The sequence below is a fragment of the Castor canadensis genome, chromosome 6 (assembly GCF_047511655.1).
Source record: "Castor canadensis chromosome 6, mCasCan1.hap1v2, whole genome shotgun sequence".
Classification (NCBI taxonomy): Eukaryota; Metazoa; Chordata; class Mammalia; order Rodentia; family Castoridae; genus Castor; species Castor canadensis.
This window is the reverse complement of record NC_133391.1, coordinates 84,497,974-84,525,880: the sequence shown is the minus strand read 5'-3', so window position 1 is coordinate 84,525,880 and position 27,907 is coordinate 84,497,974. Positions and strand designations below refer to the sequence as shown.

Sequence of the window (27,907 nt, the reverse complement as noted above, 5' to 3'; positions counted from 1 at the left end):
GAATGGGAATGTTTAAGATAGAATTCAAATCTCAGTGGCTCAGGCCTATCATCTCAGATACTGGGGAGGCAGAGATAGGAGGACCAGAGTTTGAGGTCAGCCTGAGCAAAAAGTTATTAGCAAGACTCTACCACAAAGAACAAGGTAGGCATTGTGGTACACATCTGTAATCCAAGCTACAAAGGTGGCACAGGTAGGAGAATCACATGGCCCCAAGCAAAGCATGAGATACTATCTGAAAAATAACTAGAGCAAACAGGATGGGGACATGGCTCAAGTAGGCCCTGAGTTCAAACCTCCGTACAGCCAAAAAAAAAAGAAAAAGAATAAACCAATAATAACTCAAGAAACAGCCAACATAAAAACCCCTCACTTCTTTTTCTACAAAATGGTCAATAAAAGTCTGCTCTGAACACATGTTTCTGTCTCTTCTAAAGAGTAAAAATAGGAAAAGGTAAGAAGGCTCTCAAAGAGATGTTGAGTTTCTAGTCTGTAACACACAGAAAGAGCAACTCAAGACACAAAGGAGGCCTTAAAAACATAAGTTCTAGAAATGTACAGAGGTATTATGAGTGAGGCTTTCTTATTTTATTTTACTAAATTAACTGTAACAGAATCTTATGTAGAAAAAAGATAAATTCTTATCAATATATTTGTGCAGAGAAGGAAACAGGCTAAATTACCAGACTATTTTTCCTCCCATAAAAATAAGGGACCAGTCAAAACAAATGAGCTTTCTACATCTCCAAAACTAGCTAATTGCAATCAGTTCCTGCACACTGAGTAAGTCTAGCCTCATAAACAAGTGGTTACATTCTGAGCACTGTATCATAGGAAATTAACAGTTCTAGTAGTTCAGTTCACTTAAGTGTTGCTTTTATTCAAAGCTATTTCTTGCCAGCATAAAGCAAATTTAATTGTTTTTAACATCTCAGGGAAGATACATTTATCTTTCATATTTTACACACAGACAAGGAAAAGGAGGATAAAGAAGGGAAACTAAATTTTTAGGATTCTTGCAATTCAGTCACAGGTTTTAACATACTTCAAGTAGAATTCATTAAGAACCTATTTTAAAGGAGTATGCTAAGTGCTATAGGACATATAATGCAAAACTTAAAAAGTAAAAACCACCCCCCAAACTAAATAACTAAGATACCAGGTGAACTTCAAGAGACCTAAGAGTCAACGAAGGAAGTGGTAGGTCCCGGAATGGAAAAATTAGGAAAGAGTCCAGATATAAGATGACATTTGAAATGAGTTTTGAAGAAGACCAACAGAGGGGAAAATCACAATACTTACCTAATGAGACTCAGTTCATGTCACTTTGATTCAGGAATGAATTCTACTCAATGAGCAATTACAAGCTACTAACACTGTGTGACCTACCTCCAGTCCACGTCTAAATCTTCACTCACACTGGAGTCATCCTCAAGGTTATTGTTACCATCCAACATGAAAGCTTCTGGCTGTGCAAATTCATTGGCAGGCTCATTTCCCTCATCACTGCTACTTTCATTGACTTCATTGTACTGTAACCAAGGAATTTCTCCCTCTTCCAAGGATGTATGTTCCCTAACACAAAGAAGAAAAAGTATTAATTAAAAACATAACATGACATCATTTTTCAAAGAATTCTATTTAGTTAAGTAAATTCTGTATTCTTTGAGCTCTAAGCTCTTGGTACTTTTATGATTTTAACATTTTTTTCTTTTCTACAATTATTTAAAATGAAGCAAATCTGTGCACAAAAATAGTTCCTAATTACACAGGAACATATTTATTTGACTTATGAAGTATCTGTACCTCTGTATCTACATCTCTTTTTCATTAAGAAAAATAAGAGAAATCTATCCTAAGATTACATAATTTTGTTCTCTTTTTTGTTTCTTTTTGAGACAGTGTCTCAATATATTCAAACTCTGGCCTTGAACTATCAATCCTCCTCAGTGCTGAGGATTACAGGTATATACCACTGCACCCAGTGACTAGTTGAATTTTTAAACAAATGAGTTTTGAGTAGTTTCCCTTTATGGTTAAAATAAAATTCAAATTCCTCAACTTGGCCTATAAATCCCTACATGATGTATACTTTTTCCTCAGCCCACTTCTCTGACATGGTTTCTTACCCCACTGCCCCATTTGCTGTGCTTCTAAGTCTTCTGTTTACTCTGGGAACACACAGAAAGCACTTCAACCTTGGGGACATCCTTCTACTGGAAATAATCTTTCACCAGATGTTTACATCACTACTATCTTCTTGGTTTTCATGTCAGCTTACATCATCACCTCAGAAAAGCTCATTTTAGTAGCTTTCCAGTTACTGGCTACCACATAACTCTGCTTATCTAAATTATAGGATTTATTTTTACTTAATATTTTCTTACTTGCTTATTGTCAGTCTACCCCAATAGAATATAAGCTTATGGAAACAAAAACAAACAAATCAATGGTACATACCAAGAAAAAAAAAAAACAGATTAAGGAAGGATTTCAAAGCAGGAGAGAACTAGTCAATTAATAGTATTGAGACAACAGCAATATGCACTTGGACAAAAGCTAAATCCCTAAGTCACTATTTGTCCTTAAATAAATTTACTGTACTTTTTCGAAATCAGGTGCAAGTCCATCCCACCACTACCACAACTAAAACAAAAAAGTACTAAGATCATCATGACAGAAAATTTTATACAATCCATCATTCTCAGCACAATGGAAAACACTTGAAGCCCCAAAGAGCCTGAGAAATTTCACAATAAACGTTAGAGTCAAAACACCAAAAATTTGGACACAAAGCCCAAATGGGAAAAACTAAGTTTAAAATACACAAGATACCCAGAAGTGTGAAGTGTAAATGAAAGATGGTAAGGGAAAGATCAGCATGTATCAACAGACAGAAAGTGCAATCTATCAGAACCTATGGAACAAGCAAAGCAGTCCTAAGGAAAAAAGTTTATATCCATGAATGCATATCTTAAAAACACAGAAAGATCTCAAATAAACTACCTAGTGCTGTATCTCAAACTCCTAGAAAAAACAAAAACAAGCTAAACCCAAAACTATAAGAAGGAGAGAAATAATAAAAATACGGGCTGAAATCAATGAAATAGAAACAAACAAACAAAAATCATACAAAGAATCAAGAGGAATTCCAAGATGGCGACTAGAGGGAGGAAGCAGAAAGCATGCCTCCTAAAGTAAAATCATGGAGAGACGCTGGAGATTCACCTCACAGGAAAAACCACCGAGAAGAGGCAAAACTTTGACTTCTCCACACCTCCAGCCTGCACAGAGCATCTCCACTTCACATTAAAGGGAGAAAACAGCAGGGTTCCCGTGCCGCGGCCAGATGCCAGCTCCCAGATGGCTTGGGAAGACGCGGACCACAAGGTGAGCTAAGTGGTACACGGTACACCCAAAGACAACCCTGGGCCAGATCAGCATATCCCCCTGGACAACCGATCCCCACCCACGGAAAAAAGAAAAACTGAATAATAAGCAATAACAACAACAACAACAATAAAAAGACATGTAGCAAAGAGGGTGGGGCGCCCTGAGCGCCAAAGAGGCAGGGAGAGGAATCCCTCCTGGAACTGTAAAAAAACAAGTCGGCTGGAGAAGGCAGGAGCAGCAGCACATGCCCAGCAACCAGGAACGGGAAAGCTTGTAATAGTGGCAGAGGGAAGAAAACTCCACAGGAGAGGGGGGAAGACCCACTTCCCATGAGAGCTGTAAACAAACGGGGCCAGAGAAGGCAGGAGCAGCAGCACACACCTAGCAATCAGGAGCGGGGAAAGCTTGTAAAAGTGGCGGTGGGAGGAAAACTCCACAGGAGAGGGGAGAAGGCCCACTTCCCAAGTGAACTGTAAATAAACACCCTGGCGGTATTACACCCTGGCCAGTATTACAGGCAATTACAGGTGTCTTTGCCAGGAAAACAGGCAAAGACACCTCCAAAAAGGAGAACTAGAGGCCAATCTCCTTAATGAACACTGATGCAAAAATCTTCAACAAAATAATGGCAAATCGAATTCAACAACTCATCAAAAAGATCATTCACCATGACCAAGTAGGCTTCATCCCAGGAATGCAGGGCTGGTTCAACATATGAAAATCAACAAACGTAATAAACCACATTAACAGAACCAAAGAAAAAACCACTTGATCATCTCAATAGATGCAGAAAAAGCCTTTTATAACATCCAACACCATTTCATGAGAAAAGCTCTAAGAAAACTAGGAATAGAAGGAAAGTACCTCAACATTATAAAAGCTATATATGACAAACCTACAGCCAGCATTATACTTAATGGAGAAAAACTGAAACCATTCCCTCTAAAATCAGGAACCACTATCTCCATTCCTATTCAACATAGAACTGGAATTCCTAGCCAGAGCAATTGGACAAGAAGAAGGAATAAAAGGAATACAAATAGGTAAAGAAACTGTCAAAATATCCCTATTTGCAGATGACATGATGCTATACCTTAAAGACCAAAAAACTCTACTCAGAAGCTCCTAGACACCATCAATAGCTATAGCAAGGTAGCAGGATATAAAATCAACATAGAAAAATCATTAGCATTTCTAAACACTAATAAATGAACAAACTGAAAAAGAATATATGAAAACAATTCCAGTTACAATAGCCTAAAAAAAAAAATCAAACACCAAGGTGTAAACCTAACAAAGGATGTGAACGACCTCTACAAGGAAAACTATAAACTTCTTAAGAAAAAGATTGAGGAAGACAAAGTGGAGAGATCTCCCATGCTCATGGATTGGTAGAATCAACATAGTAAAAATGTCTATACTCCCAAAAGTAATCTACATGTTTAATGCAATTCCCATCAAAATTCTAATGACATTCATTAAAGAGACTGAAAAATCTACCATTAAATTTATATGGAAACACAAGAGGCCACGAATAGCCAAGGCAATACTCAGTCAAAAGAACAATGCTGGAGGTATCACGATACCCGACTTCAAACTATATTACAAAGCAATAACAATAAAAACAGCATGGTACTGGCACAAAAACAGACATGAAGACCAGTGGAACAGAACAGAGGACCCAGATATGAAGCCACACAACTATAACCAACTTGTCTTTGACAAAGGAGCTAAAAATATACGATGGAGAAATAGCAGCCTCTTCAACAAAAACTGTTGGGAAAACTGGTTAGCAGTCTGCAAAAAACTGAAACTAGATCCATGTATATCACCCTACACCAAGATTAACTCAAAATGGATCAAGGATCTTAATATCAGACCACAAACTCTAAAGTTGATACAGGAAAGAGTAGGAAATACACTGTAATTAATAGGTATGGGGAAGAACTTTCTCAATGGAACCCCAGCAGCACAGCAACTAAGAGATAGCATAGATAAATGGGACCTCATAAAAGTAAAAAGCTTCTGCTCGACAAAAGAAAGGTCTCTAAACTGAAGAGAACACCCACAGAGTGGGAGAAAATATTTGCCAGCTACACATCAGACAAAGGACTGATAACCAGAATATATAGGGAACTTAAAAAACTAAATTCTCCCAAAACTAATGAACCAATAAAGAAATGGGCAAGTGAATTAAATAGAACTTTCTCAAAAGAAGAAATTCAGATGGCCAAAAAACACATGAAAAAATGCTCACCATCTCTAGCAATAAAGGAAATGCAAATTAAAACCACACTAAGATTCTACCTCACCCATTAGAATAGCCATCATTAGCAACACCACCAACAACAGATGTTGGCAAGGATGCGGGGAAAAAGGAACCCTCTTACACTGTTGGTGGGAATGTAAACTAGTACAACCACTCTGGAAAAAAATTTGGAGGCTACTTAAAAAGCTAAACATTGATCTACCATTTGATCCAGCAATACCACTCTTGGGGATATACCCAAAAGACTGTGACACAGGTTACTCCAGAGGCACCTGCACATCCATGGTTATTGCAGCACTATTCACAATAGCCAAGTTATGGAAACAGCCAAGATGCCTCACTACTGACGAATGGATCAAGAAAATGTGGTATCTATACACAATGGAATTTTATGCAGCCATGAAGAAGAACGAAATGTTATCATTCGCTGGTAAATGGATGGAATTGGAGAACATCATTCTGAGTGAGGTTAGCCTGGCCCAAAAGACCAAAAATCGTATGTTCTCCCTCATATGTGGACATTAGGATCAACGGCAAACACAACAAGGGGATTGAACTTTCATCACAAGGTAGAAGTGGGAGCACACAAGGGAGATATGAGGAGAGGTAAGACACCTAAAACACGAGATAGCATTTGTTGCCCTCATCGCAGAGAAACTAAAACAGATACCTTAAAAGCAACTGAGGCCAATAGGAAAAAGGGACCAGGAACTAGAGAAAAGGTTAGATCAAGAAGAATTAACCTAGAAGGTAACACACATGCATAGGAAATTAATGTGAGTCAACTCCCTGTATAGCTATCCTTATCTCAACTAGCAGAGACTCTTGTTCGTTCCTATTATTGCTTATACTCTCTCTTTAACAATACTAGAGATAAGGGCAAAATAGTTTCTGCCAGGTATTGAGGGGGTGGGGGGGAGAGGGAGGTTGTAGGGTAAGGGGAGGGGGGAGAAATGACCCAAGCATTGTATGCACATATGAATAATAATAATAAAAAAAGAATCAACAAAACAAAAAGCTGTTGTTTAAAAAAATAAACAAGATCCAACAAACCCCTAGCAAATCTGACTAAAATGAGGAGGGGAAGGACCCAAATTAATAAAATTAGAGATGAAAAGGGGGAGATAACAACAAATACCAAGGAAATCCAGGGAATCTTCAGGGACTACTTTGAAAACCTGTATTCAAATAAATTGGAGAATCTAGAACAAATGGACAAATTGCTAGGTACATATGATGATCCAAAATTCAACCAAGAGGGTATTAATCACCTAATTAGATCATAACACACAATGAAATTGAAGCGGCGATAGTCTCCCAAAAATGAGAACTCCAGAACCTGACTAAGTCACTGCTAAATTCTACCACACCTTTAAAGACGAACCAATACCAACACTCCTCAAACTTCTCCAAGAAACAGAATGGAAGGAACACTCTAGAACTCATTCTATGAAGCTAGTATTACATTCATCCCAAAAACTGGGTAAGGTCACACCACTCCCCATAAAAAAAGAGAGAGGGAGAGGGAGAGGGGGAGAGAGAGAGAGAGAGAGAGTGAGTGAGTGAGTTGTAGGCCAATCTCTTTAATGAATGAAAATGAAAAAATTCTCAATAAAATTTTGGCAAACCAAATTCAACAGCTTATCAAAAAGATCCCAGGGATGCAGGGATGGTTCAAAATACAGAAATCATTAAATGCAATATAGCACATTTATAGAAGGAAAGACAAAAACCACATGATCATCTCAACAGATGCAGAAAAAGCCTTTGATAAAATTCAACATCCTTTCATGATAAAAGCTCCAATGAAACTAGGAATAGAAGGAATATATCTCAACATAATAAAGCTATATATGACAAGCCTATAGCCAACATCACACTTCAATGGAGAAAAACTGAAACCATTTCCCCTAAAGTCAGGAACAAGACAAGACTGTCCACTCTCTTCACTCTTATTCAACATAGTCTTGGAATTCCTAACCAGAGCCATAAGACAGGAAGAAGAAATAAAAGGAATACGAGTTGGAAAGGAAGTAGTCAAATTATCCCTATTTGCAGATACCATGGTTTTATTCCTAAAAGATCCCAAAAGACTCCTACAATCATTAACAGCTTCAGGAAAGTAGCAAGATAGAAAACCAACTTACAAAAATCAGTAGCTTTTCTATACAGCAACAGTGAACAGACTGAGAAGGAAGATAGGAAAATAATTCCATTTTCAATAGTCTCAAAAAACTACCCAGGAATTAACAAAGGAAGTGAAAGACTGCTACATGGAAAACTATAAGCAACTGAAGAAAGAAAAGTGAAGACTACAAAAAGTAGAAAGATCTCCCATACTCATGGATTGGTAGAATCAACAGTGAAAATGACTATATTACCAAAAGCAATGTGCATGTTCAGTGCAATTCCCATTAAAATTCCAATGACATTCATAGCAGAGATTAAAAAATCTACCCTAAAATGTAGAAACACAAAAGACCGTAAATAGCCAAGTCAATACTGAGCAAGAACTATATATTCAAACTATACTATAGAGCCATAGCAATAAAAACATCATGGTACTGGCACAAAAACAGATATGCAGTGGAACAGAAGACCCAGAAACAAATCCACACATCTATGCCCACCTGATTTTTGATAAGAGTGCCAAAAACATACAATGGAGAAAAGAAAGCCTGTACAACAAATGTTTCTAGGAAAACTGGATAACAACATGTAGAAAATTGAAACTAGATCCATGTCTGTCACCCTGTACAAGTATGAACTCAAAGTGGATAAAGGACCTTAATATAAGACCTGAAACTTTGAAGTTAGTGCAGGAAAGAGCATGGAATATACTGGAATTAATAGGCATAGGCAATAACTTCCTCAAATGGCTCAGCAACTAAAAGAAAGGATTGACAAACGGGACTACAGGAAATTAAAAAGCTTCTGCAAAAGAAAAGAAATGGTCTCTAAATTGAGGAGGCTGCCCATATAATGAGAGAAAATCTTGGCCAGCTATAAGTCTGACAAAGGATTGATAATCAGAATATATGGAAGCTCAAAAACTAAATCCCCCCAAAATCAATGACCCAGTGAAGAAATGGGCAAAAGAACTGAACAGAGTTTTTTCAAAAGAAGAAGTCCAAATGGCTAAAAAACACATGAAAAAATGCTCACTATCCCTGGCCATAAAGGAAATGCAAATCAAAACCATGTAGAGGTTCTACCTCACTCCTATTAGAATGACTACCATCAAGAACACAAACAACAAATGTTGGTGAGGATGTGGGGAAAAAGCAACCTTCATACACTATTGGTAGGAATGTAAATTAGTAAAACCACTATGGAAAACAATATGTAGATACCTCAGAAAAACAAAAATAGAACTGCCATATGATCCAGCAATACCATTCCTAGGGATATACCTGAAGGAATGTGAGTCAGGTTACAATAAAGACAGCTGCACACTCATATTTACTGCAGTATTCTTCACAATAGATAAGCTATGACCTGGTACTGATGAATGGATTAAGAAAACGTGGTATTTATATACAATGGAATTTTGTTCAGCCACAAAGAATGAAATTTTGTAGTTTGTAGGTAAATGGATAGAACTGGAGAACATTGTCTCAAGTGAAGTTAGCCAGATTCAGAAGGTCAAAAGCCACATGTTTTGTCTCATATGCTGAATACAGATCTAATATAAATACAGCAACTCTATGAAAAAACACATGCTAAGGGAAGGTCACATACAAGAGGGGGGATGTACTCTTTATACAAGAATGAATACAGAATTTTTAAACTAATTGAAACTATCATAAGAAAGGAACTAAAGTAGAAAAAAGAAAAACAGAGATGAACCAAATTGGCCTATAATATATCTACATAGAAGTGTCACAAGGAAACTCCCTGTGCAGCTATCTTAACCAAAAATGTCATTTTTTTCTTCTTTTCTTATATAAAATCGGAGAACAGGAGAGTGCAACAGGTCCTGCCTATGGGGTTGGTACTAGTGAGTGGGGAGGAGGTGGGGAAATGGTGAAGGGGGGTGAATATGGTACAAATACTGTGTACACATGCATGTAAATAGAAAAATGGTATCTGTTGAAACTACTCCAGGGAGGGGGTTAAGTGGGGATGAAAAAAATAAAGTAAAAAAAAAAAACAGGAGCAAGGGACATGATTACTTGGCAGAAAATACAATTTAAACAGTCTTTAGTGTATGAAAAGATATTCTTCCTCACACACACCTAAATGTAAATTAAACAGGGAAATATCGTATCTCAGCAATTGACAAAAGTAAAAAATCCTGATAATATACTATGTTGGTCAAGATTTGAAGACAGGAAAATTTGCACAGGTTTGGTAAGATCCAAAGGCTCCCTTGAATTTAGTTTAGTTCATCTCCTTGTTGTGGTGACTTATTTGGGGACAGTGCACCAAAACCCCTTAGGATGTACTGGTTTTTTGAGTGTGGTATCAAATCTTAGGTCTCCAACGGGAAGATTATTTTTAAGAATTCACTAACATGTATCTCAAAAAGATCACAAAAACAAGGACTGATGCGTATCTCATACACTGCTGGGAAAGGCAAATCTTCATCAAAGCCTGTGGCTTTATCCATCTAAGGCAGCCCAAAGGGTTGGCGTCTCCACTGTACCAAGACTACTTATAGAAGCCACTTCAAATGTTGACAGCTGTGCCTTTATACTCCATGCTGAAATACCTTTCTTCTCTATCTGTCAAGACTTATGAGGTGAAGTAAGAAGCTAATATTAGATCATTGCCTCATTTTCTCTTTGATGGAAAATGTAACTGGGTTATATAATGAGGTATATGGAGCAACTATAGCTGCCTGAGACAGAACTGGGAATATGCCTAAGACATAGCAACCTTCTGAAGATGGCAAAGTTCTCAGTGATACCATGTGTTTTTAGATGTTTTTACTAGCCCACAATTTTAATAAAACAGACATTTCTCTTATCACTTATTTTGAGAAAAGATTTTAAAATTGAAATTCAAAAAACATTTTGAATTTCAAATTCAATAAATATTTTTTCTTCTGCTAAGGAAAAAGAGAAAGGAACTGATACAATATCCTTATAGAGAAACTTGGAAATAGCTACAGATTAAGTATGTACATGGCCACGAGGGCAGTACTTAGTGCCTATGCATGCATGTATGCTTTTATGTGTACAGAACATCTTTAGAAGCTCACAAAGAAAATTGGTTACAATGGTTTTTATCTAGTCTTTTCATACCATCTGCATCCAATATGTGAATCAGGTCTATGAGAGTCCCCTTTTGTTTTTAAGGAAACAGAATTTGTAACTCATTTTCTCAGAAAAATATTTTATCCTCCACAAGTTGGAGAATCATAAGGACACCATGTACAAAAAGCCAAAAGACTTTGATCAAAAATTTTGGTGCTCCCTCTTTCATGTATACTTTGTTAAAAATTATATTTTGAATCCATCAGTAACTATAAGCATTTTTTTATCAAAACATTTGTAAAATGAAGTATTTCTGCTTCATCAATAAGACATGCATTTGGCTAGGATTAGGACATGTTTACATACAGGCCATTTCTACTAATGTGTTATTTCGGTACCATCCATGAATCTAGAAATACAGTACTACCCCAAAATTTCTCAACATTTTTAGTTTTCAGTGTATAAGCATTGTGTCCTTAGTTATTTCTAAGTGCTTTATTCTTGATATCATTATAAATAGAATTATTTTCTTAAATTCTTTCCAGACTGGAGAATCTCTATTCTTAAAATATCATTTTGTTTGTCAAGAGAAGTTCAAACAGAAATAGCTCCCATCAATAAATTGTTACTAATTCATTAAATATTTCCAAAGTACTCAAACCTATTCATTGAAAGGCAAATCTGTATTCACTCTAGTATTTCAGAAACCATTCCTTTAATTAATGTAGACTATAACAGTGAAATGAGCAATTATGTAGGCAATACAATTGTTTATATATTTAGCTTGCATATAGCTAAAACCAACAGATATTTAAAAAATATCATTTCACAAATTTTAAGACCTTGAAAGTTTTCTTGACTTCAACCAAAGCTGAGGTTCCCCTCTCCCTTTTATTAATGCTAATAAAACTATTACCATCGTGTGGAGGACTCAGAATTTTGAAAATGTACTAGGTTTGCTATTTATTATTCTTCTCTTTGCTCTACAGATTATCAGTTTTTTCCTGCCTGATTTAATTAGCAAGAATCACTCATTTTGACAGTTAGTGAGCCCCATCATTCTGAATGAATATATCACTGTGTACATTCTGAATGCAAAATACAACTGGTAATATGAAAAATATTTCATTAAATAATAGTATGAGCCACTGTTAGAAAGTAAAATTGAGGTATATATATATATATTTACACACACATATATTTATATTCACAGATTCACCAAAACAAGGCTGCTGGCTCTAAGAGTGAGTCTAAATAGAAAAACAACAACAAAAAAAAGAGTAACACTAATTTGGCTTTATAGAAATGCAAAAGCCTAAATCTGAAAAACTCGGCTTCTTAAATTATCAACCTTTCAGGTTACAAAGAACTGAACAGAAAGTACTTTAAGAATTTATATACCTTTTAGACTATAAAAGGAGGTTAATACTAGAACAAAGTCTTGGAAAAGTTGAATTCTAGTATAGGTCTTAAGAGAGACAACAATATATTTCAGTTCTAAGAGCACTTCTAATTAAGAGTTCTATTTATAGTTGGTGTAAATTTGAATTTTTTGAGTAAAAAACAAATACAGGCCAGGTGCAGTGGTGGTGCACACTGTAATCCCACCTATGTGCAAGGTGGAGATGGTAGGATTGTGGTTAGAAGCCAACCTGGGCAAAAAAACCATCAGTCAGACTCTATCTCAAAGAATAAGCCAGGCATGGTGGTACACAGCTGTAACCCAGCTACATGGGAGGCACAGGTAGGAAGACTGCAGGCCAGTCCTGGGCAAAAATGTGAGACCCTATCTGAAAAACCCTAAAGCAAAATGTGCTGGGGGCCTGGCTCAAGTGGTATAGGTCCTGAGTTTAAACTCCAGTAATGCCAAAACCAAAACAAAACAATGAAAAAACATACACACAATTGGTTCTTCACATACTTAGGCTCGGCATCTAAGGATTGAATCAACCTTGAACCCAAAATATTCATTAAACTGTAACTGTACTGAACATATACAGACCTTTTCTCCCTTACTATTTTCTAAATAACCCAGTACATTTATTTATATAGTATTTACAATGTATTTAGCATTATAAATAATCTAGAGAAGATTTAAAGCATATGGGAGTATATGTGTAGGCTTTATGAAAATACTATACCATTTTATATAAAGGATTTGCGCATCCACAGATTTCGGTATTGACAGAGAGCCCTGGAAGTGACCTCTGGTGGATATTAAAGGACTACTAAGTATGAAAGAGATATAGACAGTATCTACGTGGAATAATCAGTGCATTTTAAATACATACAACCAGTACTCTTCATGCACTCAAACCCAGCTAAGAATAACAAGCTTCTAAGACCTGGCATCTAGCATGGCCAGTCTAGTAAAATCGAAGGAATGGCTTATCAAAACATGCTTATTTTGTTGAAATTTTAAAATATAGCACAGAAAGAGAGTGGATGCTTTCCTTGTGCAGTGTAATTAGATTCAATGAAAAAAAAAAAACCCAAGTGGAATAGAAATACAAGCTCAAACTAGAATTTTTGGTAAGGGATGCTTGTTGGCACCCTGCTGAGAGCACTGGTCACCTGCAGGGCAGCTCCTCTGGTGATTCGCTAGCTTCTCCTCTAACAGGCACACAGTGCTATGACTAAGCACTACAGCCTCACCTTCTCTAGGGGTGCCTCACACACAGGGCACATGTAATAGCAAGTCCTTGAAATGAAGGTTTAAACAATAATAATTTACTGGACAGCCTGGAAAAGTTCTTGGAAATTTTTGTTATTTCTAATGTACTCCTAACAAAACATACTTGACATTTCTTGGAGCCATTACAATGACTCAATTTTCAGTGTTTCCGATACATAACATAAAACTTAAATACACTGGTGAAAATAATTCAGTATAACAAGTAAGTATCAACTTATGGGCTTTAAAAAAAAAAGTACAAAACTAAAATGAATCATTCTGAATATAAATGGCTTGTAACATGTCACTAAATGTTCTATGTAAGCAATTCTTGGCTACATATTTTTGCTTAAACATTTGGTTTTGTCTTTAACAACTCATCCTAACCATTGTAGAAACAGAAAATAAGTGGGATAGAGCATATGCTATCAACAAGTTACTTACATATAAATTCCTACCATTTTACACAAAAATTACCAGGCTAGAAGAGTAGTACTATGCTGGGCCACAACTGTCTTTATAGTCTGAAAAAAAAAAAAAAAAAAGGAATTTTGGTTCTAAAAAAAGAAAAACAAAAAAATAAAAAGAAAGAGAAAGTGAGGGGTGGAGGGGAAGACAGGGAGGGAAAGGAAAGAGAAAAAGATGATGTGCAATGTAGAGATGGGAGTATTTGATCAGTGGGTACTAAGTTATTGGTAGACAAGGAGTAAGAAGTTCTGGTCTGCTACTGAATCCTAAGGTAACTGAATCAGAATTAAGTACTACTTATTTCAGTAAGCTAGAAGAAAGGGTTTGAATGTCTTCACCAGAGCCCTACAATGGTTTGAACATGTCCCCCAAAGTTCATGTGATACGAACTTAACCCCAAATTCATGAGTTTTTGAAGTGAGGCCCTTGGGAAGAAGGTGGTGGGATCCCATGATGGTATTAGTGACTTTGTAAGAAGAGAGGCCTGAGCAGGTAAGCTTGCTATCTTGCCATGTGATGCCTATGCCATACTATGCTGCAGCAAGAAGATCCTAGCCAGATGCTGATGCCATACTCTTGAACTTCTCGGCCTCCAAAACCATGAACCAAATAAAACAGCTATTCTTTATAAGTTAAAAAAAGAAAGATTCTGAATAGGATCAAAACTATCTTTCATTTTGTGTAGCTAACAGAAGAAACCAATAAACCCATGGGAACACACAGCTGTAATACAAGTTTAAATGCTTCGAAAACCTTAATTATATTGACAGCAGGTTGTTTCTCTTCCTTTTATATCTTTTTGCCTTTTATTGTTTTCCCAGCTTATCATGCTAAGACCTCCACTAAAATGGCTATATAAACAGTGTTAGTGAGCAACCTTTTCATAACTCCTGATTTAAATTTAAGAGGGATAATTTTAATTCTTCCTTTCTGAGAACTACTGCTATTAATTTTGTTTTTGTTGTAGATACCAACTATGGGGTCAAAGAACTGCCATTTTAATCTTAATTTCTAAGTTTTGAATTTATAGATGAGGTGCTGAACTTTACGAGGTGAATGTCTTCTTCTCATCTACAGAATCTATAACATGGTTTTTCTACTGAATTTTGCTGATGTGGTGAATGTTAACTACAGATTTTCCATGTGAAAATTTTTTCACATTTCTGTAATAAACTCAGATTGGTAATTTTTTCTCTTTAAAAAAATACACTTAAAAATCAGATTCCCAATAATTTTCTTTTAAGATTTGACACTTATTATAATGAGTGAAAGAAGCTTATAATTTTCTTTACATATACTTTTGGAAATAGGCTTAAAGGGGACATACAGAATAAGTTGGGGATGTATTTCTTTTTCTCTTCTCTGGAAGTATTTCTATAAGAATGAAGTGATATGACCCTTGAAAGTAGCTTAAGAGAATTCAGTTCTAAAACCATCTGGATTGGTTGCTTTCTCCATGGGAAGATTTTAAGCAACCAACTCCATATCTGTAATAACAACAAGATTATTTAGCATTTCTATTTTTTCCTAAGTTTTGTTAAATTCTATTTTTGTAGGAATTTGTCAATGCCTAAGTCTTCAAATTTTACCATTAGAAAGTTTATAGCAGTCTTCTTAGTCTATCCAATCTTTATTTGTAGTTGTACCATCTTTGTATTTCAGTATTACTTATTTGACTTTGTCTTTATTTTCTTGTTCACTATCCAATTTTGTTAATCTTTTCAAAGCATCAACTTCGGACTTCTTTGATCTCTTCTATTGTAACTTTTCTAATTCATCAATCAGTATTTGCTTTTATCTCCCCTAATTCTTATCTCCATTTATTTTCATTGTTTATTCTAATATTCCTTTTCTTTTTTTTAAATGGTACTGGATTTGAACTTAGGCCTTACTCTTGCCAGGCAAGCACTCTACCACTTGAGTCACACATGCTACCAGCATTTTTTGCGTTAGGTTATTTTTAAAAATAGGGTTTTACATGCTTTTGCCTAAGGCTGGCCTCTAACCACAACCCTATGCACCACCATGCCATGCTTCTTTGCTGAGACAGGGTTTCTCTAACCTTTTGTCCAGGCTGGCCTTGAACCATAAATCCTCCTATCTCCACCTCCCAAGAGCTAAGATCACAGGCATGAGTCACTGTGTTTGGTCCAGCTTTCCTTCTTTTCTAACATAAACATTTTTTATCATAAATTTCCCCTTAAATATCAATTTCATTGTATCATACAAATTATACTGATAGTATGTTTATTATCATTGAATTGTAAACATTTTAAATATCTATTATGGTTTCTTCTTTGTTCTACTGGCTGTTTAAAAGGATGGATCATTCAAAATGTCTGGATAAAAATTTTGTATATTACCATATAAAAATTTCTATTTTTATCATTTACTTCCAAGTTAATAGCATTGTAACCAGAGAAAACAGTCTGTAGGCTATCAATTCTTCGAAAAATGTGTAAACCTGTGCTATGTAGTCTAGTACATGCCTAGTTTTTATAACTGTTCCTTGTGCATTAGTGTATTCCACAGGATGCAGTTTTCATTCAAACCATGCTTAAGTTATTCAAATCAGCTAAAGATAGACTAATTTTTAATAGTGGTAACTGACATAGCTAAGTAAAAATTTCCTAGTAGGATTATAAATTTGTCAGTATTATCCATATAGCTTGGTCAAATTTTAATTTGTATAATGATTATTTTATTAAATCCATGCTAGTTTAGAATGGCTGCATTTTGCTGGTTGGGCTTGTTTGTCACCATTTTTGGTGTTTTTCTCTCTCTTTCTCTCTTAATGTTTTAATTCATTAAATCTCCAGTTTTCTTTCAGTTATTATTTTATCTACAGTATCATTTCAAACCTTTCACTTTCATCTCTCTGTATACATTTAAGTGTCTTTTGTAAACAACATTAACTTTAAAATATCCAACTGATAAGCTTTGTCATGTACAAGCAAATATTACTCAATTTATATTTATTGTGACAACTAATTTCAGGACCTATTCCTACAGTCTATCTTTTTAATTTTTTTCCCCTTCTTTTTCTATGTCTTTTCTCCCTTTCTTACCTTTTAATGGATTTTCTTTAAGTATTCTTTTTCCATGCCTTAAGTCCTTTTCCCCCATATAGATTTCTAATACATATATTCTGTATTTCTTATTGTACTGGTTATCTCTGAAATATTACAACACAAATTTAACATAACATTAACTAATACTTCAGCACTCTCAAAAACATACACTTCATACACTTCAGTTACTCCTGCCCCTATTATTTCTGTCCAGTGTTTAGTTCTGTCTTCCACTACCCACTTTTTAAAAAAAATAAATTACCAGATTACAATATTATTGGACAGCATTAATGACAGCAGCTGGTGCCTCCCAACTGTATTTCATTTATTTGCATGTATCTTGGTATTTAACTACAAGCAGGGACGTCCCCTTAAACTTGAAAGCTATGTCCCATCTACTTGTCATCTACAGTGATAACTAACTGCTATCTAAAATTTCCAAATGAGTTCCTATTTCCTAGTCCTCTTTCTAAACTTCCCCCAACTCAGCAAATGATAATAACATCCACCTAATGCTCAAAGAAAAACCTAAGTCATGACTGATTCCTCAGTCTGCCTCATCCCATACGCAATCTATCCTACTACTTAAACTTCAAAATATTCTCAAATTTATTTTCTTAATCTTCACTATCATCCATTAATTGAACAACCTAACTCACCCCCACTTTTAAAACTTTAGTCCCTGTCTAATTCAATCATCACCAAGCAGCAAGTCATCTTTTTAAAATGTATGTCAGATCAGTTAATTCTCTTAAAAAACTCACTTCTCTCTGACACAATTTCAGTAATTCTATCTGCCTATCTAATTCCTTCCTATTTATCTCATTATCATTCCCACTCATTGTGTTTTAGCCCAACTGCCCTCACTTCCTTCTCCAAGCCCTTTCCTTTTCAGTATTTCTGTTCTTACCTTTTCTTTGTATAGAAAACTCTTCTTTAACCATTAATTCTCATCTGTTAGCTCAAAAGTCAATTCCTGAGACATTGTCCCTAGCCACTATGATTAATATAGCTTCCTATCAGTTACCTTTTTCATCACATTACTCTTTCATTCTCTTTGTAATAAACATCACAGTCTGTAATTTACTGTGTTTGCATCTTGCTTACTACCTGCCTCTACTAACTAGATTTTCTTACAGAATTAATCTCAAGGTGGAAATTTATAGTTTAGAGCTACAAATTTCAGTATTAGTCCAAGATAAAAGAATATTTTCGCCAAGTAAACACAACTTATTAAAATAGATCCGATGAGAGACAAAATATGAACCAACCAGTTATCACAGGAAAAACTAAAATTACCAAAAAAACATTCCCCTACAATAAAACAACAAGCCTAGATAGCCTCACAAGCAAATACTAGCAAAGGCCATTTAAACAACAGACATAGAAGATAGGAAAATAAAAGCATACTGTTTTTTAAAAAACAAAGCAAGCACCAAATTAATATTGAAACCAAAACCTAAGAGACAATGCCTAGTTAAGGATCTTAACATAAAAGTCTTATGTAAAATTACAGTAAAGAAATCCAACACTAAACCATGTTTGGTTTATTTTAAGGAGCAAGGGTAGATGAGTATCAGCAAATCCAATAACAAAATAATTCTCATGACTGCCAGGTCAAAAGTGAAATTATAATGATAATTAGTGCTGAAAAGGCTTTAATAAAATTCAACATTCTTGTTAATGTGATGAGAGAGAGAGAAACAGAGAATGAATGAATGAATATGTATTAAATCAACCTAAAAGTAAGAAACATTCTTACTGGGACAATGCTCAAACAAAGGGTCAGTAAACTATGGGTCACGGGTTATTTCTACCCTGTCACCATTTTTGTAAATAACATTTTTTTGGAACACAGCTATACCAATTCATTTTCATATTGCCTATGGCTGCTTTTATACTACAACGGAAGAGCTGACAAGCTGCAACAGAGACTGACACACAATGTCAAAAATATTATTTGGCCCTTAGCAGTGTAGATTTGACAATTCCTAGACTAGGAGTATTCCCACTGAAGTTAGGAGAAGTCAGAGATGTATACTATCAGTCACTGATATTTTGGAGATATTATCCAATGCAATTAGATATGAATATTAAAACTTCGGCTTCTGCGTCTGTCTCCATTTCTGTGAATGAGTCACTGATAGCCTTCTTGAGGTTACCTGTTCTCCTTGGTCATTACTCCACTGTATGGCAATGGCAACTGTAATTCATTTGTTCCTATTATTTCTTTATAATACCACAGCATTACTGGAGGGGTGTTTGGCCATATTTGGGGCTTATTATGCAATTAATAGCATACCCAATATTCGAATTCTATGCCTACCATTCTTGTATATACACATAAAAAAACAAATCTTACTGATAAACATACCCTTCCTGAAGAGATAATTCTTGGTTTTCTTCTTCAGGGCCACTACTATCACTCTGTAGCTCTGGTTCATTCTCATCTTTTCCAGGCAGAGTTTCCCAGCTTTCATCACTTGAGGACTGATCTTTCTCTGTACCAGAAAATCGATGAGGCAAAGAAGCAGACCACTCCCCATCACTACATTCTGAACTGTAAATCGAAACAGAAATAAAACAATCATTACATGTTCACTAATTTTACCATTTGAAGTGTTAACCAGGCATCATGAGATAAAAGATGTTAATGACATACATGCTTAGTCAGGTGCTAATTTAATTTTTAAAATATTTAAAAAAACAAAATAGATCCAGTAGAAGTAGAAGGTAACTCAAGTGATTAATGCATATAGCAAGTTATGGAATACAGCACTGTGTTTTTCTTTCACTAAAGTACATAAATGCATGGTGCCTAGACAGAGGCATGTCAGAGTTCAGATATATTTCTTTTTAAAAAATTTTTTTTATTTTATCATTTTTACATTTACTCACATGTGTACATATTGAGTCATCTCCCTCCACCCCTTTCCTTCTCCCTCCTCCTCCCTCCCTCCCCCAAGATATATTTCTAAGTAAATTGTAAACACAATTTGGTAATCATAAATGCTACCTGGAATAAGTAATAGATTTATTGCTCACCTGACCCAAGTGAAACAACTTCCTAATTACATTCAAACAACCAATTATCATATAGTAAAAGCTTAAATTGTTTTCTTTTTGCCAAAAAAAAAAAAAATTTTTTAAGGATATTTAGGGGCTGGAGGTTTAGCTCAAGCAGTAGAGCACCTGCCTAGCAAGCACAAAGCCCTGAGTACAAACCCCAATAGTAACAAAAAAAGAGGGGGGGAGTCAAAAAGGTACAATAAATAGTATTAATAAAGAATCTCAGAAAATTAGTTTGATTGCATTTAACTTGGTTAATATGGTTACATTTTACCTTTAAAGAACTAGTCATTACTATAAAGGTCAAACAAAATATTATTTGTCAGTGTTGAAAATAAATCTGAATATCATTTTCCAACATTCTGGTGAAGTATTTAAAGACTTCCTTTGGTTCACTTGACTACTGGGAAATAAAAACTAACAAATTTTAGTTTATATTTCTGGAAGGAAATGATAAGTGGTAAGAAATTATATTTTCTTGATGATACTGTTATAAATATCCAGTTAGTGATTCTTCCTTTTATAGGCAGATGAATCAAGAGACCAAGATGCTATTAGTAAACAGAAGCATTAATCTGAGCTCAAAACAAAAAAAAAAAATCAACTTCTAATATTTAGCAAATAGGCAACAGGGCACAAACATCCTGGAACAGGAATGCAGAATAGCTGGGCATAGCAACTAAAATGGGTTCTTTCAGTTGGGTGTTAGCCAAAGTTGTTTATACTCTATAAAATTTTCTGTGATCTAAAGAATAATCTAAGCCCAAGTAAGCCATTTCTAGACTTATTTAAGTGTAAATATCTAACACAGGAAATAGTTTTAAAGGAGCTTATGAACTAACTTTCCTTGACTATGAAGCTTCTCGAATTCGAAGCTAGATTACCAACTCCAATTTTTATGTCTTTAACAATTAGAGTAATTTCTAAATAAATGTGTGGAAAATTTTAACATACATAAAAGACCTCGTTTTTAAGCTTTTAACTCACAGAAAAATCCTGTCCAGAAAGAGAACATGAAACTTGTGTCCTTCTGTAGATTAATGAAAAAACTGACAGAATATCTCTAAATGTCAAAATAAAAAGAATGTTTATAATCAATAGTCAGTACATTTTAAGAAGCCTATATATTACAGATTGGTAAGCTATATACAGCCACTGGGCCAAACCTCACCTGCCGGATGTTTAGTTTTAACTCTGAACTAAAAATGTTTCTTACATGTTTATCTTTGATTCTATCTATTGGTTGGCAAAACTATCCTTAACAACAACAACAAAAAAAAGCAGCAGCAGCTTGCAGGTCCTGCACCTATATTATTTCTCATTATATAAGACCCTCACTTCAAAGGACAACTTTTGAATGTATATCCCCATCCAGCCCTCAGTGCTATACTAAGCTTTCATAATCACTAACTATCCACTGAAGAGTTTTAGATTTTTCACTCCCCTTTCAAAGGTTATATTCTTATTATAAAAATTCATCTGTCAGAGAAGTCCCTTTGTCAATTTCCTATCTGCCAATGCCATTATCATGCTCTCATTTTAGAAACCATTTACCTTTACCTCTTCCTTAATTTCCCACACTAAGTCCTTTCTTATTTTCCATTCATTTTGCACAATGAGTCTTACATATCCTAACACCTTTTTTCCCTACTTCTACTAAGAAACCCTGGATCAAGAGCTCTTCTCCAAACCTAGACCTATACAGTTGATTACTAATTGGTCTTCCTAAATTTGATTGGCCTTAGGAATTTTCCTTTTCATCTAAGTACAAAATCAGTTTCTTTAATATTTACCAGTAGTTTCAAAGGAGCCTGAGTAGTGAGGTGCTCATAGCTCTTGGAAGGCAGTAGAGACTGTGCAATCATGTGATTTTAAATCAATAACTTTTACTATTATTAGTTTGTTTGAAAAGGGACTATAATTAGCTTTCAAGTGTGTTCCAGAAATGAATGTGTATTTGGAATGAGGTACAGAAACTAATATATGAAAAATTTCTATTACTATTCCATTATGAATGTTATTATCTATGACAAACTTAATGTCTGTTACTAATTTGTAGTCCTAAAAGTCTAAACTGGCTCAGAAGGTTAGTAAGAGAAGACTATGCAACTATGATTGAGATTTTCTACTATTAGATGAACACTGGTGGCTCACATCTGTAATCCCAGCTACTAGGGAGGCAGAGATCAGGATTGAGGTTTGAAGCTAGCCTGGGCAAATACTTCATGAGACCTATCTCAAAAATATCCAAAACAAAAAAGGGCTGGTAGAGTGGCTCAAGTGGTACAGTGCTTGAATTCAAACCCCAGTACCACCAAAAAAAGATTTTCTATTATTTAAAAAAATCAAACAAAAAACCTACCACCTACAACTTCTTTAGTAATGAAACAAATACTATTTTTAGTAGCTGGTGAAAGATTCATTCATGACTGTCTTTTTCTTACCCTGGAGGTGATACCATATGATAGGAAGAAGTTTTGAAGTCACACAGATTTAAGTAGAATTCTGTCTCAATACTCACTAGTGATGCAAATTTGGGCAACTAATTTCTCTGTGCTCACTTTTCCTCATCTATAAAATGAACATAAACACCATAGAAACAGGGACTATTATACATTTACAGAGCACCTGGTACAAAGTCTGGCACTTTAGAAAATTCAGTAAATATTTTTAACATATCAAATTTCAATCAATTAAATGGCTAATACTTGTTTTACTTTCTCAACAATATCAACAAAAATAGTTGTCCTGATGTTTTCCCTTAAAGTTTTTTTAACCTTTTAAGCAAAGTTAAGTTCTAGTGACAGGAAAACTGAAAGAAACCTCAAGTGCTATAAGAAATGGTCAGTAGATGGCATGCCTCTCTTCAGAACAGTTAGGACCAAGGTTAAAATTTGCTAGTATTACTGCAAGGTTTTTTAAACTCAACATCTTGTCCTCACTTACTAAAGTTCTAGGGGTGTATTTCAAAAGAGCAAGGTGCTAACCTTAGCTCTTTGGTCTAATTCCAAGTCTGGTAATTATATGCTGCCTATTAAAATTCTCCTTGCAGTTCTAATTTGATAAAGTAGTGCTCAGTTCCTGTCAAACAGCTTGGAGCAATGCTACCAGCTGTAATGCTTATCCCATTGAGTGTAAAATTTCAGATATAACTAAGTTATCACTTAGAATTTTTCAAAAGTGGCCATAGTTCCCATATCTAAAAATGTCACAGTGAGTTTGTCATAATCTATTTGCCACTACTATAATACAAACATAACAAAAAAATCTTTGCAAGTTACCACTTTCAAGTTTTATAAGCAGAGAAAACAACTCAAAGTTTCCTTCTCAAGAAAGTTAGAAAAGTAGGACCTTTTCCCCATTTCTCCAGCCTATTAATATCTGAACTGCATTGGACAACAGTAAAGTATCAGGCAGATGAAGAGGGGGCAAAATGAAACTTAGTAAGAGTGTATGGCTATTATAATTTGACCTTTGGCTGCCACCATGTTAAAAGGCATGCTGGTAACTAAAATACTTGGCAGGGAATTTGGGAGGGCAACAGGAAACAGAAGCATAGAAATAGAAGTACGTGTGAAAAATGTTCAGAGTATTGAAATAAGGTCCTAAAATATATCTTAAGGCTTACATATGCAAATCCAAGTGGAATCCAAGATAGAACCACTATCCTTCAGAACTTATTCTATGATTCTTAAAAAGAAAAAACAAAAACACCTAATTGTTTCTAGCATTTCAATGTATCTTACAAGAATGTTACGAAATTAGTTCCACCATTTTGGCACACCCCAACTGTGAGTTCAGTAAGTCAATATATTACTAACAAGTTGAAAGAACAAAGTTTTTACTGAGGATAAGTGTTTTTCTGTCTGTATACTCTGTTTGCAAAAACTTTACCATTGCTCATAACATTGATGTCACTCAGGAAAAATATTGCAAGTATACTAAGAAAACACCCTATTTAAAGTTCAGAATCCTAGGTAAATATAACACTTCTATAAATGACAAAAGATACCAATTTAAAAACCAGGAGTCAAGAAAAATACCTCTTACAGTCGGCAAAGAATATAAAGATTTCATCATTTCCATTACATGATGATAGATCTGACTAAAAATGAAGCAAAACGGGGCTGGCGGAGTGGCTCAAGCAGTAAGAGCACCTGCCTGGCAAGGGTGAGCCCCTGAGTGAAGGAAGGAAGGAAGAAGGGAGGGAGGGAGGGAGGGAGCAAGGAAGGAAGGGAGGAAGGAAGGAAGGAAGGAAGGAAGGAAGGAAGGAAGGAAGGAAGGAAGGAAGGAAGGAAGAAAGAAAGGAAAGAAAGAAAGGAAGAAAGAAAGGAAGAAAGAAAGAAAGAAAGAAAGAAAGAAAGAAAAAGAAAAAAGAATCAAGCAAAACTAAGAATTTTGATGAGTGTGTTCTCAGTGGTGAAGGTACAGTCAAGTTAAAGAATTTTCTTCCAAGAAATAAAAACATAACCAGGAAAAAAAGTACAACAAACTTATACTTTCAAAAAGATAAATTATCAAAGACTTTCTTTGTTTTTATAACATAGAGTTCTAACAGAGGTTCACAATCCAATCAAAAAGTCTTAGGGCTGACTATGTTTTGAAATTTAGATATTTCTTCCCAGGTTTAGAAATATTGCTTATCTACCCCCAAAGGGGTCCAGCAAAGCTATCAAGTACATTTATGTTTCTGCAACAAAATATATGAAATACATGAAGAAAGAGCCTCATTTCAATTTAGATCCAGATCAACAATCAAGGAAGTCAATTATCAGGTCAGTTTTTTTGGCCAATTTCGGTTTGTAGAACTCTGTGATTGTGGATAAGATTATGGACTCAAACTAAAAAATTAAAAGTCAGGCAAAAAATTCTTAACTTTATTGTTCGCTTTAAAAATAGCAGATCATGCAGAAATTAGTTGTTATCCTTTAAAAGTTTCAAAATTTCAATGGAAATCACATTTCGATTGTCTTCAATAATAACACATATTACATTATAGTAGCTTATGACAAATCCATTAAAATTCAAAATGGTAAAGTTCTTCCTTTATACCACTTTCTAGCTAAAAAAAGAACAATTATTTCTTCTACTTCATGAAATCTTGCAATTTCACTGTAACTGAACACTGTTGGGGTTGCAACTAGCTTAAAAAGATGCATAAAAGTTTCAATTCTGAGTTAATGAAAATTCAAAAGATGTGCAAAGAATTTCTCCATTTCTTTCTTATTTCTGTTGTTATGGTTTGGATAAGAAGGAATCTATGTTTGTAAAAGAAATCAGAATGCTTACTATAAGAAAAGTTGTACATTCTCTTGAAACAGTACATTATATTGATGAAGAATATAGCCTCTGGAATTGAGGAAAAGTCCAGCTCTACCATTTAGCCACTTTCTGACCATAGGAACTTAGTAACTCCCTGTGCCTCAGTTTCCATATCTATGAATGTGGGAAATAACAGTACCTACCACACAGAGGCATTAATGAGAATTTTTAAAAGCTAATGAAGATAAAAAGTAAACTTAGTGGTGGAAAGATCAGGTAGAACCAATAAAAATGCAAATGGTGATATTTATAACTATTAACAAAGTTAATGCAATATTACCAATCATTGTTTTTGTGATCTTAATCACTTTCTAAACCTAAACTGGCTTGACATAGATTAAAAATACAGGAAGAAATGGTAGAGCATCACTAATATCGCATAACATAAGATGTGAAGGTAGAGGACATGAGGATGCATACTGAAAGCTGTTGAAAATGGGGGGTGGGAGACAAAGGGGTGAGGGAGATTAGTGGAAGGGGTTGAATGGACATACACTAAGACACGCCTTTGAACATCAACTTAAATATTAATAATGAAAAACGACTGTAAAATAGGTAGTGTGGGGGGGTACGTAGGAGGGAGAAAGGTGAAGGAAGGAGATTAAGGTGACAGTATATGGTAGGTGGACTTCACATACCTATATGAAACAGAACTAAGAAATCTCTTGCAATTGCTTTAAGTGGGGTAGGGAGGAGATTGGGGGGAGAGATGATGGAGGCAATGTAACTAATGCACAATATACATCTAACAGGAATTGTCACTATGAATCCCCCCCACCCCTGTATAATGAATATATAAAAATTTTTTGATACAATAAATTTAAAAAATTTTTAATACAATGAGTATTTTACATTTCATTCACCGAAATATCATTAATTGAAATAATTAGCATCTCTACCCTTTATAGTACCTAATAATCCATTGTCTAGACTTCCAATTTCTGCAAACTACTAAAATGGTCCACAGAAAGTTTCTGTGAAAAACTCTAACCAGTAGTTTGCATGCATGGTTAGTGCTCACTAAGAATATTTGAAGTCAAAATCTCTAACTCCATGAACACATCAGACAGTCCATCAAACATCATGGTATTAGAAATACACCACTTAGTTCACTACACAATCTGACAAAGTATTGTATAAGGCCTTACCTATCTTCATCTTTGTCATAGAGTTGGTAATAATCTCCACAGCCATTCCAAAAGGCGTTATCTCGACCTTCTTGCCTTCCTGCTGTGGCTCCACTTTCTGGTGTTACATGGTTATGTTCTGTTTCTCTTTGTGTAACTCTTGAGTAGGGTGGATCCATGAACATACATTCATGTTCTCCATCAAATTCTTCACACTTTATTAAGGGGTCATCTGAGCTGCATTCCTCAACTTCTAAAGCCTCCCTCCATCTCTGTACACTTCTTTGTTTAGCCTCATGCCGATTGAAACCTATTTCTTGGTCCACCTGGCTTGAACTTATCACTTTTCTCACTTTTGGCCTCACTACCTGTTCAGGAGAACTTCTATGATTACTGTCCCTGTCACTGGTATTTTGTTCATTACAAATATGCTCTGGAACACAGGCTGCATCTTCAGTTGAATTTTCTGTCTGTCTTTCCTGGTCATTATTATCTTGTTTCTTTCTAACAACTTCATCTTCAGAAGAGGACCTCTGAAATTCCTGCCTGTTCTGATGAACAAACTCAGCATCACCAGCAGAATTGTTCACTAAAGGTGCCGAATCTAATTCTTCAAACTCATCTCTTACTTCACAGTTAAAGGAAGGAACTGGTGGTGAAAGACCAGTATATGCCTTTGCCTCTCCATTTTCCAGGTCAAAAACTGCATTGCCTAATGCTTCCTGATATCCACCACCTTCCACAACTTCTGCAGAAAGTTGAAGACAGTCATTATTCTCTCCATGCTTGCCATTTGGATCATAAGAGTCAGTATGAACCAATGCAATTCCATTTTGGACACTTAAGACATTACAAGCTCCTGGAGTATACTCTGCCTCAGAGTGATTATGAAGAGTTGTACTGCTTTCTAAGGTCTCCCTGACTTCCTCACTCTGATGTTCTGTAGCAAAGGATGGACTGCTCTTAATGGTTTGGACCAATGCTGTATCACAAGTAGGAATTTCTGTTTCACCTTTGTCAAATATAGGTTCGTTGGATAAGGAAGAATGAACTTGATCCAATGAACTGGAACCTTTATAGAGAACAAAAGAAAACATTTTGGAGGGATTAATTCAGATAAAATGTTAAGTAAATAACTATCATTTAAGTGGAAATTATACCAATTATTACCTACTTGAAAATATGACTGAATTGATTTGCTTCTATGCTCCTTAATTTAACTGGCAGCACATACTGGTTACCTTATGAATTTATTTTTGCTTCTAAATATCCTTTCACCCATGTTTCTTTTGCAGATGGTTTTTCAGCTAAAT

At 35.2% G+C, this 27,907-nt stretch overlaps 1 protein-coding gene across 2 annotated transcripts in view; it reads right to left on the bottom strand.

Annotated features, from left to right (window-relative positions):
• The window catches only part of Pja2 (praja ring finger ubiquitin ligase 2), a 71,671-nt gene that overhangs the window by 17,635 nt on the left and 26,129 nt on the right, over positions 1 to 27,907 (bottom strand). For both annotated transcript variants that reach the window (XM_020181623.2, XM_074076980.1), the window contains exons 4-6: positions 26,616 to 27,666; positions 19,451 to 19,636; positions 1,390 to 1,575 (exon numbers count right to left, since the gene is read on the bottom strand). In XM_020181623.2, coding sequence (XP_020037212.1) covers positions 1,390 to 1,575; positions 19,451 to 19,636; positions 26,616 to 27,666 — 1,423 coding nt within the window. The remainder of the gene's footprint in view (positions 1 to 1,389; positions 1,576 to 19,450; positions 19,637 to 26,615; positions 27,667 to 27,907) is intronic.